Source organism: Vulpes vulpes, chromosome 5, assembly GCF_048418805.1.
Source record: "Vulpes vulpes isolate BD-2025 chromosome 5, VulVul3, whole genome shotgun sequence".
NCBI lineage: Eukaryota > Metazoa > Chordata > Mammalia > Carnivora > Canidae > Vulpes > Vulpes vulpes.
Window position 1 is genome coordinate 78,944,418 of NC_132784.1, and position 18,788 is coordinate 78,963,205.

General features: G+C 41.6%; 2 protein-coding genes across 8 annotated transcripts in view; one reads left to right on the forward strand and one right to left on the reverse strand.

Annotated features, from left to right (window-relative positions):
- The window catches only part of LOC112930486 (glycine N-phenylacetyltransferase-like), a 71,352-nt gene that overhangs the window by 51,063 nt on the left and 1,501 nt on the right, over nt 1-18,788 (reverse strand). The gene's annotated exons all lie outside the window — the stretch shown is intronic.
- Nucleotides 835-13,221, forward strand: FAM111B (FAM111 trypsin like peptidase B). Of its 2 annotated transcripts, none has more exons than XM_026012837.2 (3): nt 835-1,172; nt 2,932-3,098; nt 9,448-13,221. In XM_026012837.2, the coding sequence occupies exons 2-3, from the start codon at nt 3,018-3,020 to the stop codon at nt 11,572-11,574; spliced, it is 2,208 nt and encodes a 735-aa protein (XP_025868622.1). In that variant the 5' UTR covers nt 835-1,172; nt 2,932-3,017; the 3' UTR covers nt 11,575-13,221. The 2 variants fall into 2 exon arrangements, with proteins under 2 accessions (XP_025868622.1, XP_025868623.1); XM_026012838.2 differs by having other exon boundaries at nt 843-1,384.

Genomic DNA, 18,788 nt, shown 5'->3' on the forward strand with positions numbered 1-18,788 from the left:
AAGGTAAGCTCCCAGGCACACTCCAGCCTGATGGAGTTGCGCTCCCTGCAGATGCAGCTCAGAAATGTGTTGGACAAGCTGAACTGGGGATTCTTTGATGCATTGTAAACTTTGCGAAGCACTGGTCTGAGCTTCCGCGGTTTGCAAAGCTGCTCAAGTGACACGTTAGGACAGGAATGGAAGGGGAATCACAGAGGGGCAGAGGGCTCTAAGTGACAGTAGGGAGCCTAGAGGCCCAGACAGAGAAGTTTATGAGACTTTGAGATTCAAGTCGAGGACACCGCTGCCCCTACTCGCCCCATGGGTGTAGGCAAATCATCCTGATTCCTAATCTGTGAAATGGGGGCAAAACTCAATTCTAACTCTAGGAGCGGCCACGAAGAACAAAGGAGACCCAAATAAGGCAACTACCAAACAGCCCCCCGCTGGGCCTAGGGGATGAGCTAGAGAGACTGAGCAGCCCCGGGTCCCTGAGGCCGCCGGGAGACCTCCTTCCAAGAGGTTGTCGCTGACAGGAGGCTGCTCAGAACCCCGAGTCCCAGGGCAGGGATTGAGGGAGAGCTCAGCCCTCCGGGGTTCAGATAGGGCCTGAGGGTGTGCATCAGCCTCGCCGCGAGGCCGGTTCCTCTGCTGGGGGCGCCGAGCCCCCTCGAAGTCCTAACACTGGAAGGTTCTGCGGGAACCACCCGCAGGTGGCCGGGGCGCCCCTAGGTCCGGAGGCCCCGGCGCCCACCTGCCAGCCCGCCCTCACTCCCGCCCGACGGCGGAGCTGCAGGGGCGCGGGGGCAGGAGGGCTGAGGCTGCGCCGTCGGTTCCGGGGCGGGACGCGGACCCTGGGGTGCAGGAGGCGGGGCGCGGGCGGGACGGAGCAGCATCAGAGGCCTTGCAAGCCGCTTCCATTTCCCGGAACGCCCGGGGAGGGGGCGGGGGGCGGCCCGGGGAAGGGTCCACCCCTCGTTGCCCGGAGGCCGCCAGTGGCACCCGGAGTGGTTGCGCTCCTGGCCTATGAGGGCAGACACCGCCCCTCGCTGCCCTGGGCCGGCGGGAACTGGGGCCCTACGCTTCCACTTTCTCGGGAGAAGGGGCGGGCAGAGAGCCCGCGGCCCCGCGCCTTCGCAGCCCTTCCGAGTCCTGGCAGCGGTCACCGGCACCGAGGGCGCACCTCCGCATCTGTGAGTGGTGCTCGGGTCCTCGCCGGACCTCGGGGCAGCTCTCGGGGGTGCCTGTTGACAGCACTAGGCAGGAGGACCTGGGTCCGGAGCCAGGAGGTTCTGGGAGGAGGGGATGCCCAGCCTCCCGAGGTGGGAACCCCCTCACCCGCCCCGCAGCCGCCAAGATCGAGAGGTTTCCTCCTAGAAAGAGATCAGCGAGGAAGCTGTTTCAGGTCCCCTGGGCGGGGGGGCATCGGGAGAACACGGGCGGAGGGGGGGATGGGGCGCCTTTGAGCGGGCGGGCGAGCGGGCGGGGGAAATTTCATGCCTGCAGCCCTGAGTCTCTGAATCGTGATCTTTCAGGGTGGGATCCCGTATCTTCCTTTTTAACAAGCGCAGAGGGGTAATTCTCAGGAACAGTGAAAGTTTGATCCACACCAAACTCCTTCATTTACAAATGAGGAACCCCAGATCCCCAGCAGGGCTGTCAGGAGAAGGTTTGACATTTGGGGGCGGTTCTCTCCTGGCCTTAGGGACTTTCTTCCATTGCTGCTCTGCTCCCTTGCCTTTAGAATATCTGAGAGGAACCCTCTTCATGCAGCTGGACTTCTCTGTGTGTTGGGGGTGGGGTGGGGAGGGAGACAGGTCCATTCCCTTCTGTGCCCTGTGACCACTGTCCCCTCCCTCTCTGTCTTCAGCTCAGGCACTCCAGCTGGCTCAGCTTTCCTGCCCTCTTGCAGCCTGGCCTGGCTGGGCCCCTCAAGCAGTCACCTGCAGTATTCACAGGGGCTGTCTTATTTGTCGCTGTCCTTAATTGCATGATGGCCAGTTCTTGCAAATCATCCTTACATGTATTTTGTCCATTTTGTCTTGTTTCATTTTCAGTGTGGAGGGTAAATCTGGTCCCTGTTACATTTCGCTAGAGATTCAAGATGATAACTGTTTTAATGTCCTTTCCTACTAGTTCGGTCACCTGTGTCCCTTCTGGATCTGTTTCTGTTCCTCAGTTTCTTTCTTCGTTACGGGTCCTGTTCTCCTCTGTTTTTCATGCCTGGTAATGTTGTCTTGGACATCAGGCTTTGTGAATTCCACATTTTGGGGTGCCAGAAATGTTTATACTCTCATCGGTGTTCTGAAGCTTTGCTCCAGTGCTCAGTTACATTTCTTGGAAGCAGTTTCATCCTTGCAAGTGTAGTCATTAAACGTCCTCAGGTGGGAGCTCAGCAGCTGTCAGTCTAGGGCTACTTTTGTCCCACAATGGAGATGGGACCTTGCTGAATACTCCCCTGCTACCTCATGGTTGATGAAGTTTTCTAGTTTGGCTTTTGGGAGTAGAAACTGTTCTCAGGCCTGTATGACCCTCAGAATTGTCCCACTTTTTCCTTTAGGTGGTTCTACCCCTGGCTTCCAGTAGCTTCCTCACATGCATGGACTGATCTATATTGGGCTGAAATTTCAAGAGCTTCCCACTGCAGATTTCTGATTCTGTGTGTAGCTGTAGCTCTCTCCTCTCCAATAGTCTCCCCACAAACTCTGGCCACTTAGGCTTCCCATGGCCCTGAGCTTATCTTCTCAACTCAAGGAAACTTCCAGGCTCTGCTGCCTCCCTTCCCTAAGATTTAGTCTGTAAACACTCCCCAGGAGGAAAGCTAGAGGTTCAGAAGGATTACTTCATTTGATTTCTCTCTCTTGGGGAGGGTGGTGGGAGATCACTGTTCTGCACTGCCTAAGGCCCAATGTTTCAAAGTTGTTTCAAAGATCCATCTTCCGTTTGTTTCAGCCATTGCAAGAGCGAGAGTAAATCCAATCCTTGCTTCTCTAAGTTGGCCAGTCGTGGAAGTGAGTCATAGTTTTTTAGAAGTCATCATGAATTCCAAGAAACCTGAAGACAACAAGGCATTCACTACTGCAGAATATGGCCAGAGTACCAGCCCTGAAGATCCAGAGGTAGGTCTACATTTTAACAACTCATTGTTAGAACAGCATACTCTAACCATGACACAGTATTAGAATCGTGGAAGGAGATAAACTTGTATTGAATGGCACTTATAGAACCTTCCTCTGTGTTGTAGAAAATACGTTTGGGGAGATCACATCTAGAAGTGCTTGTGCAAAACCAAATGATAGTGTACAGATCAGCAGTGCAAAGTGGGCCTTGTTAGACAACAATGTGGCTAACAAATAGTGTAGGTGCTCTATATATAGGACAGGCAAAAATAATACAGTTACTGCTTACCAGGAAATTAGTGTGTACCTGAAATTATTCTTGCAACTTCCTGTGGATTAGCTCCTCTGACATTTAATAAAACAATAGATATTGTTGTCATCCCTATTTTAAAAATGAAGAAACTGAAACCCACCTTTCTTAAAGTTGCAAAAAATTATGAACTTCAGTTGAGGATTTGAATCCAGGCAGTTGGACTTCAGAGTTGGTTTTGGCCAATACAGAATATGCAAAGTGATACTACCAAATCAGGATACAAACAAGTGTTTTGGAGTACAGCCAGAAGAATGCTTCATTTACACTCAAGAAATTAAGGCAGTATCATCTGACAAAGATCTTACAGGATGAATAAAATTGCACCAAGGAAATGTATCCAGGATGAAGGAATAGTGTGAGTCAAGTCATACACACATAAAATATATGTGGGAGCAGTATAGCTAGGCTTGACGGTGTGTAAGAATTTAAGAACATGGTAGGCTAATAAAGCTGGAAAGATAGTTTGGGAGATTACAGTAGGCTTTATTTCAATGAGAGCTCCTATCAGGAAAACATCATCCAATGGTGAAATAATGAATTGGATTCCTTGAATTAAAATTAAATAAAATATAAAATTAATTTCTTCTAATCACTAGCCACATTTCAAGTGTTTCCTAGCCTCGTGTGGGTAATGTCCACCATAGTGGACAAACAGGTAGAGAACATTTCCATCATTGCAGAGAGGTCCATTGGACAATGCTGCTCTAGACTCAGGACCTCTCTGGCCTTGCTACTCCAAGTGTGGTCCACACACACCAGCAGCATTAGTCTTGCCTGAGGGCTTGTGAGCTCTCTCTGTGATCTGCATTCTTTTTTTTTTTTTAATTTTTTTTTATTATTATTTATGATAGTCATCAGAGAGAGAGAGAGAAAGGCAGAGACACAGGCGGAGGGAGAAGCAGGCTCCATGCACCGGGAGCCCGATGTGGGATTCGATCCTGGGTCTCCAGGATCGCGCCCTGGGCCAAAGGCAGGCGCTAAACCGCTGCGCCACCCAGGGATCCCTGTGATCTGCATTCTAACAAGACCCCAACCCCAGATGATTCATAGGCACATTAAAGCTAGAGAAACACTGATCTGAAGTACCCTTCTCCTTGGACATTTTATATGGTGAATATTTCTTTAGCTTATATAATAGTGATTCCAAATTGGAAATTTTTAACCCTTGAGAAATAAAATGGATTCATGGTTCATATGTCAGAAACATGCAGAGCTCAGCTGAGCTTTAATGCAGCAGCAGGCAGTTGTTTCAAGGATTTGTTTCCCTTCTCTATACTCTGCCTCTCATGTTGTCCTGACTGGCTTTCTGCATAGTGGACAACAGAAGTTCAGTAATATCAGAGTGCATGCCTGCATCTGCTGCCATTCCCATGGAGTCCATCCTGGTCCCCTGAGAAAACTTCCTTTGGCATATCACTTTCCCAAGCTAAGTAGTTCCACTATTCCTGCACAAAACCATGTGACTGAGAGGAAGCAAGGCCTGTTCCTGAACGGGCATGAATTCATTTTTGTACATGCTGTTTTGGAAGACAGCTGCACTATTCTTTATATCCTTGAACTCCTTGCTTAAAAACTTGGGTTTTATGCTGTATGAGAAGAAGTGTGTATAGGTTTTAGCCTTGTGGTTTTTTTTTTTTTATAAAAAGATTTTATTTATTTATTCATGAGAGACAGAGAGGAAGGCAGAGACATAGGCAGAGAGAGAAGCAGACTCCCTGTGGGGAGTCCAACATGGGACTTGACCCAGGATCCCTGGATCACTCCCTGAGCCAAAAGCAGATGCTCAACCACTGAGCCACCCAGGCATTCCTAGCCTTGTGTTTTTAAGGATGAGATTTAATTTAAACATTAAGCTAAGTTATTCATCTTAAAATGCATAGGGCTACACTGTTCACTACGGTAGCCACCAGCTACATGTGGCTATTTCAATTTCAGTTCAACTTAAATAAAGTTAAATAATGAAAGTGTGAATAATTCAGACCCTCACTCACAGTAAGGGCATATCTTCATCAGTTACCTATGAGTAAATATAATAAACAATTTGTAAATCCTTCTGGATAAAAATTACAAACTTTTATTGTAAGACAATGAAAGGAGACCTATATTAATGTCGACCTGTAAGATATTCACAAATAGGAAAGCTCAGCATTCTTCAGATGTCTGTCCTTCTTAAATTTATGTACTGGTTTAATACAATCTCAGAAGTATGGTATTTTTTGTGGCACTTAACAAGAAGACTAAAAGTTAATGGAAGAACAAAGGACCAACAGCCAAGACATTTATGAGGATAGAGAGTAAAGTGAGGAATTTTTCCTATCAGATATGAATGCTTATTAGAGGGGTGTAGTAATTAAGACAGTATTTCACCAGATAGAGAAAACTGTACCACAGGAAGAGAGCAGAGAGACAAACCATAAAATATACGAAAATATCCTTGTATTGGTTTGTCAGGGTTGCTGTAACAAAATACCACAAATTGGGTGGCTTTAACATCATACATGTACTGTCTCATGGTTTTTGAGTTTCAGAGCCCAAGGTCAAGGTGTCAGTAGGGTCTGTGAAGGCTGTGAGGGAAGGATCAGAGACCTCTCTCCTTGGCTTGGGGGTGGCCATCTTTCTCATGTGTCTCTTCATATGGTCTTCCCTGAATGTATGTCTGTGTCTCTCTCCCAGGTTCCCCTCTTTATAAGGACCTGAGTCATATTGGATTAGAGTCCCCCCCCACCCCACTCAGTATGACTTCATCTGAACTAATTAGAGCTACAACAACCCTCTTTACAAAAAAGTCACATTCTGAGGTGCTGGGGGTTAGGTCTTCCACATATAACTTTGGGATGGGGGCTGTACAGTTTAACCCGTACTCTCATATGGCAAAACTGGCGATTAAGGTCAGTGGAGAAAGGATGAACAATTCTGTATTAGTGTTGGAATAACTATTTATCTCTGTAGGAAAACTTTTTTAAAAACTGAAGCCCCCCTCAGGCTATATACAAAAATAATTTCAGATTAAAGAATTGAATGGGAGAAGCAAGCCTTTACAATTTTTAGGAAAAGAAATAGATTAATTGGGGCACCTGTGTAGTTCAGCTGGTTAAGGGCCTGCCTTTAGCTCGGGTCATGATCATGGCGTCAGATGGAGACCTGTGTCATGCTCCCTGCTCAGTGGGGAGCCTGCTTCTCCCTCTCCCCTGCCACTGCTCTCCTGATATCTCTCTCTCTCTCAAGTAAATAAATAAATAAAATCTTTAAAAAAGAAGAAGAAATAGATTAATTCTACCAAGGTAACCTTATGACATAGAATAGAATGATGAATAAATGCGACGATATAAAACTAAGGATTTCCAATCTTGAATGACACCTAATAAAAATGAAAAAGCAAGCCAGATACTCAGAGAGTATATTTAACACATAATAATAAATAACTTGCATCTGGAATATAAAAGGAGCTTCAATAATGAAAAGGAAAATAGTCCTATAGAAAAATGGGCAAGAGACATGAACAGACAGAAGCATGAAACTCCCATTAGTAATTAAACTAATTTAAAAAGATGCCATTCCATACCCACAAGATTGGCAAACGTAGACAGCTGGGCAATATTAACTTTTGATGAGGATGTAGATGTAATGAGAACTTTATTGCCCACTGGTGGACGTGCAAGGTGGTACAACCATTCTGTAAATAATATGGCAATTTTAATAAAGTCAAGTATTCAGAGATCCTGAAAGTGAGCAGTCCCATTCCTACCCCTGAGAGAGACACTCGTGCACAAGTGCAGCAGGAAACATATTCAAGGATATTCACAGCAGGAAGGTACCATGTTTTTAATAGGAAGAAACCAGGAAACAAATATGCATCAACATTTAATGGCTTCAGTGGATTCTCTCTAACTGTAGACGTGAATGTAGGACTCCATCAGTTAGAATCAATCTCAGAAAAGTAGTGAAACAAATCACAAAACGGACTTAATAGGATGCCTTTCCATAAAATCAAAACAAACCACAACCATACAGTGCAATACTTCTATTTTAACAACATATGCATACGTCCCTAAAGAAATGTAAAGCAAGAATTAGTTTAAAACAAATTCAGGATGAGTGTTTGCCTATCAGAAAGAGAGAGATATATATAAGATAAAAGAAGAGTCACTTATAAATTGTAATATGCTGTTTCTTATCTGGGAGGTTGATATAGAGATGTTTATTACGAGATGTCATACGCTGCTTTTGCATGAATCATATATTTCAAGTATATATTTTTTTAAATGGCATGTAAGAGGTAAAATAAAGGAAGAAGCTAAGGGTGGTTCGCAGAGTGCTAGCCTGGAAGTTCGGGTGGGTGGTGACACCATTAACCCAGCTCAAGACTCAAGAAACCCAGGAATAAGGGAAAGATTGAGAGTAAGTTTTACTACAACATTTTGGAAAGTGTTCAGGGTGAAATGTCCCTGATGTATCCAGGAATAGATGCTGATGATCCAACACAGTATTAATATCTGGACCTCAAATGAGAGGACATTGCTGCAGATACAAATTTTGACAAGAAGTAGTAGCTTAAAATGTGAAGGAAAAGGAAAACATCATGAGAGGAGGAAACTCACTGTGCCTAAAACCAAAGCTCATTCAATTTCATTGGCCTCCTAAGCAAACCAAGCCCCTCTGTCCCTCCTGAGCTTACTCTCTCCAGCTTTATTCCTCCATTCATATAGAGTAGGTCTGAGGCTTGAGAATCCACAAAAATTCCCATCCAAATTCTACTAAGTCCTATGGTGTCATGTAATTCACTTATGTCCTTGTTTTCAATTCCTGTTCCCATCAGATTATCAATCATTTTTCCCAGACTGTTGACAATTGGTTGTATGTGTATATGTTTTTGAAAAGGTCTATTTATTTGTATATGACCATGTATATGTACTTGTATATCTATCTCAAACCAGCATTTATCAATCATTTTAGTGTATCGTGTATTTCCTTAGTACTATTGAAACGTGTACAGATTAGAAACTAAACAGATCATTAGGGGGAATTTTTGAAAGGTGAGTTTCAAATGTCTGAGAAGTACATTAAATAAGTCCAGCCTTACTAGTAAGTAATGCATATTTTAAAAACAGTCAAATGAGGGGCACCTGGGTGGCGCAGTGGTTAAGCATTTGCCCTGAGCCATGATCCAGGGGTCCTGGGATCGAGTCCCTCATTGGGCTCCCCACAGGGAGCCTGCTTCTCCCTTGCCTATGTCTCTGCCTCTCTCTGTCTGTCTCTCATGGATAAATAAGTAAAATCTTAAAAAAGAGTCAAATTAAATGGCATTTACTTATCAATTGGAAGACACTTGAAATAACAGTCCTAAAATCCTCCTATGGAGGAGTCCTAAAATCCTCCTATGGAGGAGTCAACCATAAGTTTGGACTCTGGGAAGCAAGGGGAGAGGAGAAGGATGGATCAGTGTAATTTTTCTGAAAAGCAGTTTGGCAGCATAGATGTTGTGAAGTATATTATAACCTTAGTCTCAGAATTTCTACAGCTCAAAATCTCCCTTAGGGAAATGTTCAGATGTTCAGACAGAATGTTTTGTGTATGGAAATGTTTGTCATATTGAGAGCAGTTAAAAACTGGAAACAATCTAAATATCCATCAACAGAAGAATGAATTAGAAATTATTGTACAGTGAAATATTCTGTGGCCCCTCAAATGGTGTTTTCAGATGTTGTTTGATGGCATGTAATGTCATTAAATATGCATGTTTCATGACATGTCAGTCGATGGCAGATTGCTTAATGAAGAGTAAATTCTTGCAGCTTAGCACAATTTAAGGAACATAAGATTTGTATCTGCATGAAAATTATAGACTCAAATAAAACAACATGCAGAATGGCTATCTCTGGTGATGGAATAATGACTGGTATTTTTTCTCCATTATTCATTATCTGTGATATTATCTAATTCTTCTACATGGTATCTATTCGTTCTATAATGAGAGAAACATGAAACATTATTAGTAAAGGTGATTCTTACTAAGTTCATAATCTTTCCCTTTTTAAGGATATTGTCATGGAGCAGACACGTCCCAGCACACCTGCTGCTCATTCTCTATCTGACATTAAAGAGTGGAGCAAGACCATTAAGCTTAAAAGTGAAGTCAAGCATGAACCATCTATGGAAATTCAGAAGCCAGACTTGGGGATCAGTAAAAAATGTTCTTTTACTTTTACCTTGAATGAAAATGTCAGGAAGTCAGACCGTAGTGTGTTTACAGCACATGGTAAACACACTGAGAGTATCTACTCTGCCCTGAAAGCTAATGACAATTTCAAAGAAAGAATGCAGAATCATCTCAATAAAAACATCCTTGTTTATGAAGAAAAGACAATAAATGGATATGTAAATTTAGGAATGCCTCTCAAGTGCCTACCTAGAGATTCCCATTTTAAAATAACGTTTGGTCAAAGAAAGTGTAACCAGGAAGATGACCAGATGTTCCGCAAATGTGAAAATCCAAACGTGGAATGCATTCTTTTTCACGTGGTTGCTGTTGGAAAGAGTATAAAAAAGATTCTGAAGATCAAGGAACTGCATGAAAGAGGAAGTACAGTTTGTGTCTATGCTTTAAAGGGTGAGACTATCAAAGAAGCTCTAAGCAAGGATGGCCGATTTCGGTCTGACCTTGACGAATTTGAATGGAAAGTAATGGAAGATCATCAGAAAATTCATGGGAAACAGTCCCTGGTGGATGAAGTATCTGGAAAAACCTTAGAAATGGACATTTTTAAGAAACGAAATGTCAGGGCAGGTGCCCATAAAAAAATTAAACAGGAGAGTGAAAGTGCCACTGATGAGATCAGTCCCTGTGAACAGCTACAGTCTGAGATCATAGAACACAAACCAGAGACAGATGGGGAAACCGAAGATGTAGAATCCAAGAAAGAAGAAACTGTCTCACTTCAGAGTCTGGGGCATGATATTGAACATAAAAAACGACGCACAATTTTCAGAATTAGGGATTATTACACTAATAGTGTGAAGAGAAAATACGGGAGGAGCAGCTCAAGACATAGGCAAAGGCCCCATGTGGGTATGCAGCATGTTATTAATCAAACTATCCAGAGGACGGCAACTAACGTCTGGCTAAAGAATTGCCAAGTGTTGAGCAAAGTTATAATGGATCAGTATCCAAATTTTAATGAAGAGGCATGTTGGATGAGAAACTATTTTCGGGATGAGCAGAAGAAAACCAAAGTGCCAGCATCTCAACAATTCAACATATATAAAAAGTACTTTGCAAAAGTGACTGAAAATTCTACTTCAGTTGCAACCTGCGAAGACCTTATTCATCTTAGTAAGTCAGTTGGGTTCATGATGTGGTATAAAAATGGAAACATGGGGACTGCTACTTGCTTTGTCTTCAATCATGATTATATTTTCACCTGTCGACATGTAATCAATCACATAGTGGGAGAAGGCACAGATCTAAATTTGTGGCCAGAGATAATAAGCCAATGTGCAAAGGTAACTTTCAGTCATAAAAGGTTCCTCCCTGATAATCAAGATTGGTATGCCATTGATCCATGGTTTGAAGTGTCTGATGGAAATCTAGATTATGCCATTTTAAAGCTAAGCCAGCATCAAAACGGATTTCCTCCAGGCCTGTTTAGACAAATTTCCTCTCAACCGTCCAGTGATTTGATTTATATAATTGGTCACCCAGAAGGCCAGGTCAAGAAAATAGATGGTTGTGCTGTGATTCCAATAAATCAGCGGATGGAGAGGTATGCAGAACAACTCCAAGATGAGATGGTAGGATTCGATGCTGCTACTTACAATGCTTTCCCCATGTTTACACAGAGAAGTTTCCTACCAGAAGTTTGGAGCACTGACACACTTAGTTATGATACCTGTTTTTCTAGTGGATCCTCTGGCTCCCCAGTATTTAGTGCATCAGGCAAATTGGTTGCTATGCATACCATTGGGCATTTTTACAAACGTGGAGACAAAGTCCATGCCCTTATTGAATTTGGCTATTTGATGAATTCAATTCTTTGTGATATTAAACAGAAAAATGAGAGCTTCTATCAATTCTTAATGGAAGATAAAACTGAGAACTGCACCAAAGACTATATCATACAAGAGTTGTCACTTCAAGAACATCAGATTGAACCCATGGAACATTAGAGAAAAGATTTTTTGTTCCAGAAAATATGCCAATAATTTAGAGTATTTGGAGCTGTTTCCTTAAAGTAGAGTGAATATTCCTCTTTAATTAGAAATCTTTAGAGAATCACTTGGGTGTGCAAAACATATATAAGAGTTCAAGTAGATTCTGATATATTTTCCTATTGTTTTTTTTTAATTGAAACAATCTCAAGCCTCAACTTAAACTATTAAGCTCTGTTATATACATACACAGTATTTGGTATTTGCCATTATAATGCTTTGAATGATATATCCATACCATCTTCCTAACTAGTGAAGTGCCCTATGTTCCCTGAATTAAAAAATAATGGCGACATACACCTTTAGAGTGAAGTAAATAATTCTTTGATAATCTTAAGTTTTTCCCTTTTGTGCCACCTGTAAATCAGCCTCTATTGCAAATGACACATGAAAATCTCAGATTTTCTGTTCTTTCCTCTAGTTTTGTCATTCTCTGGAATGTAGAAGTGTGCTTTGCTCAGTCTTCATTCCTGACCTCTCATATTCAGAGTCTATACCACTAAAAACTAAGCATATCAGCCATCAAGCTATATTACAAAGCTGTTATCATGAAGACAGTATGTACTGGCACAAAACAGACACACAGATCAATGGAACAGAAGAGAGAATCCAGAGATTGACCTATAACTAAAAGGTCAACTAATTTTTGACAAAATAGGAAAGAATATCCAATTGAAAGAAGGCAGTCTATTCAACATATGGTGTTGGGAAACCTGAACGATGAGATGCAAAAGAATGAAACTGTACCACTTTCTTACACCATACACAAAAATAAATTCAAAATTGATGAAAGACCTAAATATGAGACAGGAAACCATAAATATCCTAGGGGAGAACACAGGCAGCAACCTCTTTGACCTTAGCCATAGTAACTTCTTATTAGATGTGTCACCAGAGGCAAGAGAAACAAAAGCAAAACTGAAATATTGGAACCTCATCAAGATAAAAAAAAACTTCAGCACAGTAAAGGAAACAACAAGACTAAAAGGCAGCCTATGGGATTAGAAAAGATATTTGCCAATGACATATCAGAAGAAGGGTTAGTATCCAAAATCAACAAAGTACTTATCAAACTCAACACCCAAAAAACAAATAATTAAATTAAGAAATGATCAGAAGACATGAATAGACATTTCTCCAGAGAAGACATCCCAAATGACCAATAGATACATGGAAAGATGCTCAACATCACTCATCACCAGGGAAATCGAAATCAAAACTGCAATAAGATACCACCTTACACCTGTCAGAATGGCTAAAATTAACAACAGAAGAAACAACAAACATCAGAGAGGATGCAGAGAAAGGGGAACCCTCTTACACTGTTGATGAGAATGAAAACTAATGTAGCCACTCTGGATAACAGTGTGAAGGTTCCTCAACAAGTTAAAAACAGAAGCATTCTGGGCAGCCTGGGTGGTTGGGAGGTTTAGCGCTGCCTTCAGCCCAGTGCGTGTTCCTGGAGACCCGGGATCGAGTCCCACATCGGGCTCCCTGCATGGAGCCTGCTTCTCCCTCTGCCTGTGTCTCCGCCTCTCTCTTTCTCTCTCTCTCTCTCTCTCTCTCTGTCTCATGAATAAATAAAATCTTAAAAAAAAAAAAAAACAGAAGTATTCTATGATCCAGCAATTGCACTACTAGATATTTACCTAAAGGATACAAAAATACAGATTCAAAATGTCACATATACTTCAATGTTTATAGAAGCATTGTCAACAGTAGCCAAACTATGGAAAGAGCCTAAATGTTCATCAACTGATGAATGGATAAAGATGTGGTACATATACATATATATATATACACATACATATATATACACATACATATACATATATATAAATATTATTCAGCCATAAAAAGGAATGAAATATTGCCATTTTCAGCAACATGGATGGAGCTAGAGGGTATTATACTAAGTGAAATAAATCAGTCAGAGAAAGATACCATATGCTTTCAGTCATGTGGAATTTAAGAAACAAAGCAGATGGCCATTTGGGAAGGTGGGGGGAAAAGAAGAGAAAGGGAAACAAATCAGAAGAGACTCTTTAGGATAGAGAATAAACTGAGGGTTGGTGGAGGGACGTGGGTAGAGCATGGACTAAATGGGTGATGAGTATGGAGGAGAGCACTTGTCTTGTTGAGCACTGAGTGTTGTAGGTAAGTGATGAGTCACTAAACTTTATTCCTGAAAACAATATTATACCATATGTTAACTAGAATTTAAATAAAAATTTGAAGAACGTAAAGAAATTTCTATCTAATTTGTACCTAAGATTGTAAATCAGATTCCTCGAAATAGATGCACTTGCCTCTTATTGGAAGACAGAACTAAGATGGAGATGATCTGTTTTCTCCATCTTCTAGCAAACAATGTTAAAGAAAAATGAGTGTCTAGAGATAGTAGTGTTCACCATGGTAAATGTCAATCCTTAGCTTCCTGTGTATCAAGGAGTGATTGCAAGCACTAGCAGCAGCCAAACTCTGTATTGCAGTGTCTGTTCATTCACTTTAATAGTGTGGCGAGGCACTGTAACAGCTTCCCCATCCAGCTTCCTGATTCCTGGTTTGCAGCTGAAAGGGTATGTTCTTAAAGGCCATTCCAGTGTTGGCCCCTTGAATCCCTCCCACTGCTTTTTTGTCATTCTAAAGATGTTCTAGGGATGCCTGTGTGGCTCATTTTTGGGCTAAGCATCAAACTCTTGGTTTCAGTTTGGGTCATGATCTCATGGGTCCTGGGACCGAGCCCTGCATCCGGCTCTGCAACTCAGCATGGAGTCAGCTTGAAAAATTCTCTCCTTCTGTCCCTTCCTACCTCACAAATAAATAAATCTTAAAAAAAAATGTTCTAGCAGTTAATCGCTTCAGTTGAATCTCCCTCACCTGCATAGATCTTTGATACAGTCTCCTTACCAACTAGCCATTGATTGGACTGTCCAGATATGTGATAGTCTCTGGGTTGTACAAAAGCCATAAATTTCACTCAAAGAAATTCTCAGTTCAGAAACTCTAGATCTGTATGTCTATTAGAAAGTAGCTTAAAGAGGGCAGCCCCGGTGGCCCAGGGGTTTAGCGTCGCCTTCAGCCTGAGGTGTGATCCTGAAGACCTGGGGTCGAGTCCCATGTTAGGCTCCCTGTGTGGAGCCTGCTTCTCCCTCTGCCTGTGTCTCTGCCTCTCTCTTTCTCTGTCATGAATAAATAAATAAAATCTTATTTTAAAAAAAGAAAGAAAGTAGCTTAAAGATATAGCTCTCTGTGGTTGTGGGAGTTCCAGGGTGTCATGGTATTAGGTTTTCTCAGTCCGGTCCAAGATGGCTACTACACCTCCAGCCAACACACCTCCAGCCAAACCATAGCCAGGAGTAAAAGGAATATGTGCAAAAGGGGAGTATACCTCTTCCTCTTAAGAGCACCATATAGAAACTGCTATATCACAGCTGCTGGTACTCATTGTCTACCACTTGGTTACGTAGCTCACTTAACTGAAAACTGGGCTATGAAATGTAGTTTTTATTCTGGATGACCAGATGCCCAGCCTAGATTCTATTACTTTGGAATAAAGGGAAAATGGATTTTGGATGAACTAGTCGTATCAATCCCAGTCTCACTATCTAGCCTCCCTGGTGTCTCTACACATGCTTCTTTCCACATATGAAGCATACTTATCCACTCTTGAAGACAGTCCAGAATTCTGGGTGATGTGCATGTCTTTCCATCACAACTGGAGCTCCTCATGGCCCCGAGATGAATCTGCCGTTCCCTTTCACCATACTCACACACCCGATTGACTATAGTGGAGTATGGCCAACCACTTAAATCCAACCACTTTAAGTAAAATTTCTAGTCAGCAAAAAGAATGGAAAATACAACTGTCACTTTCCCATAGCAGTGATCAAAATCTGTTGTGCAGGAACTGTCAGGATGGCCAGCCCCAGCAAGGAGCACATTTTTACATAAGCTCACTGCAGCTGTCAGTCACTGCTCCATGGCAGTTGGAATTGCCTTGACCTTCGTCCTTCAAAACCTCAGATTTTGTCCTTCAGGGTATTTTTTCCTGTCTGTTGTTTTCTGTGGCCATTTCTTTCTCTTTTTTACAGTCTAGCTGTAGGAATTTAGGATTTATGTATAGTAAAAAGGATTTATCCTTTTTAGTATACAGTATGCTGGGTTAACCACTGTCACCCTCAAAAAGTTAAGCAGCATTTTTAAAATAAAATATATAGGGCAGTCAACATGCTTACAAAAATGTAAGGATAATTTCAGTCAGAGTATAGCTTTCCCTAACTTCTAGGAGCAATCTAAAGCATCTTTCACAGTGAGGTGATAAATTTGCCTTTAATTTTCATTTATTTTACTTCTGGAACAATCAAATCAGAATCCAACAGTCTATACATTGTATTTGGTTGTAGGAGTCTCTTCAATTCCTTTTAATGTGTAAATTGCCCCTTTATCTTTTTCCTGACATGTATTTATTGAATAAAGTGGATCACATTTGTCCTGTAGTTAGAATGTTCTATATTCTGAACTTTGCAATTACATCTTTGTGGTGTCATTTAATTTGCAGTTGGAGTTGGTGTATTTCCCGTAAACTGGTGGTTAGATCTAGAGGCTTGATTCTATTCAGTTTGTACTTTTTCCCAAGAATACTTCCTAGGTGGTATCAAGGGATGTCTGGCCTTTTGGTTGTATTGGAATAGCTGTGGGCCAATAGCTAGCTGATCCTCATTTTGATTAGCATCATGAAATTTAGGACCAATCCTCTGTTTTCCTAAAACTGAGTGTTGAATCAGAAACTCTGGGGAGTTCACCTCTTCAAAGAACTAAGCAAAATCATTTTCCAACCTCTTTTATTAACCTTTAAAATCCACTCCCACAAAATTCCCTGGTTTTTGATGGCAAGGTTTTGCAACTTCTGAAAATTCTCTTTGCAAAAAACTTCTTTCCTACATACTCTATAAGTTGCCCTTAGATCATAATAAGCTTAAATCTGGTGTGAAGGTTAATGCTATGTATCAACTTGACTCAGCCACAGGGTGACCAGATACTGGGTTAAACATTATTCTAGGTGTTTCTGTGAAGATGTTTTGGATGAAATGAACATTTAAGTTGATAGACTGAATAAAGCAGTTTGCTCTCCTTACTGACTCCCTAATGAGTCAGTTGAAAGCCGGAATAGAACAGATTTACTTGGGAGACCCCAAGTAACAGAGTATGCTTCCCGTATGACAGTCTTTGAACTGGGACATTGACTTTTTCCTACCTTTGTACCTGAACTGAAACATTGGCTCTTTTGGGGTCTTAAGCCTTTCTGGCTCTCAGACCTTCAGACTCAAACTAGAACTTCATCACCAGCTCTTCTGGGGCTCCAGTTGGCCGACTCACCCTGTAGATCTTGGAATTTTTCAGCACTCATAATCACATGAATTAATTACCTATAATAAGTTAAATTATTATACATATCTATATATATGTTTTTATATATTATATATTTATATATAAATTATATATATATATAGATATATATATATAGCCCCCTCGCCCCCTGAACCTTCCTCCTCCCTCTATCTCTGCTGGTTCTGGCTTTCCCAAACCACTTTTGATCTTCTGATTCCTCTTGGGTTGAAGTAGACCAAGTTCCCCCCAGGCACCCCAGTTTGGGGGGGCTGTATTTTTTAACGACACCCCAGTTCCCACCTGTTCCTCCCTTTTCCCATGCTGCCAACTTCTAACCGCAATAGTAACTCTGTGCTTGTCTGTTTAGTTCTGTGTATAAACGGAATGCTGTGGAGATGACCCTTCCTTGCGCCGCCTGGTTCCCCTCCCCTTTTCCCCTGGTCTTGGCACTCTTGGAAATAGGACCAGTAAGGACCTTCAATTAAAAAGAAACAACAACACACACAACAATAAAAAGGCTCGTTAATGGGAAAAAATACATTAAAGATACTGTGTGTATCTATTTTAAGGAGGCTCCAACCCCTGGTTTTGAACGTTCTGCACCTGAACAATTCAAGGGGTACAGACACTGGGACCATACACGAGGTCCTTGCATCTAAAAACCACTTCACATCAAACACACAGAAAGAGAACACCCCAAATCCCCAGGAAACCAGAATGTGTTCTCAGACGCACCCCATCTACTCCAAACAAAACTTCAAAGTGATAGGAGAAACATTACATTAAATAGAGTGTAGAAATAAGATTTCTGGAAGTAAAAAATAGCCACCATGGAATCTCTGTGTCAAAGTATTGCAGTTTTCGTGCTTTGACAAACCTTACTTGTAGAAGCTTTCTAATTAACAGTACTTCTGTAAAGTTCTTCTCTGCACTACTAATTGTAACCTACTTTCATTGCATATCTTTTGGTAAGAACCATTTCCCTAGGCGCCCACCATAGCTACCTCTAAAAAACTCATGCTTCTCATGACCTTTTAAAGAAGGCAGTTCACACACTCCCAGATTAATCTTTGGCATTTTGATGTTTTTGAAAAGGAAACACTGATCTTCCAAACACTTTGCTTATACTTCATTGTGCAGCCAGCAGTGAGCAGCACGGCTGTGTGGTACTCAGGGCCATTCCCACAGAATGGGAATACATGTATGTATATATATATATATATATACACACACACACACATATATATATTCTATTATATACATATATGTATATACATATGTATATATGTGTGTGTGTATATATATATATATATATATATATATATATATTCTGTTTCTCTGAAAAAGCATAACACATATGGTAGTAGGATCTCTATAGTGAGGCATGGAGCATGAGGGTAATGTCATCTTTCTCCTACCAGAAGACAAAAGAGAAGCAGCAAAGAGAACATGTCATTTAAGTTTAGGGGCTGATATTTTCCATGTCTTAGAAGCTTCCCAAATATCATAACTCCAATTTTAAGAAACTTACCCTTTGTAAATAAATGTCTTAAATTTCACAGACAAGACAGGGAAATTTGTAAATGCAATTGCCATTGGAGTTTAGTAACATAAAAAAATCAATTTCAGGGCAGCCCGGGTGACTCAGTGGTTTAGCGCCGCCTTCAGCCCAGGGTATGATCCTGGAGACCTGGGATCGAGTCCCACATCGGGCTCCCTGCATGGAGCCTGCTTCTCCCTCTGCCTGTGTCTCTGCCTTTCTCTCTCTCCCTCTGTGGGTC

Excerpts from the sequence above, each read along its gene's own strand:
- FAM111B (XM_026012837.2), top strand. The coding sequence starts at position 3,018 with ATGAATTCCAAGAAACCTGAAGACAACAAGGCATTCACTACTGCAGAA. Across the intron at positions 3,099-9,447 it reads CCAGCCCTGAAGATCCAGAG|GATATTGTCATGGAGCAGAC; the intron begins GTAGGTCTACAT and ends TCCCTTTTTAAG.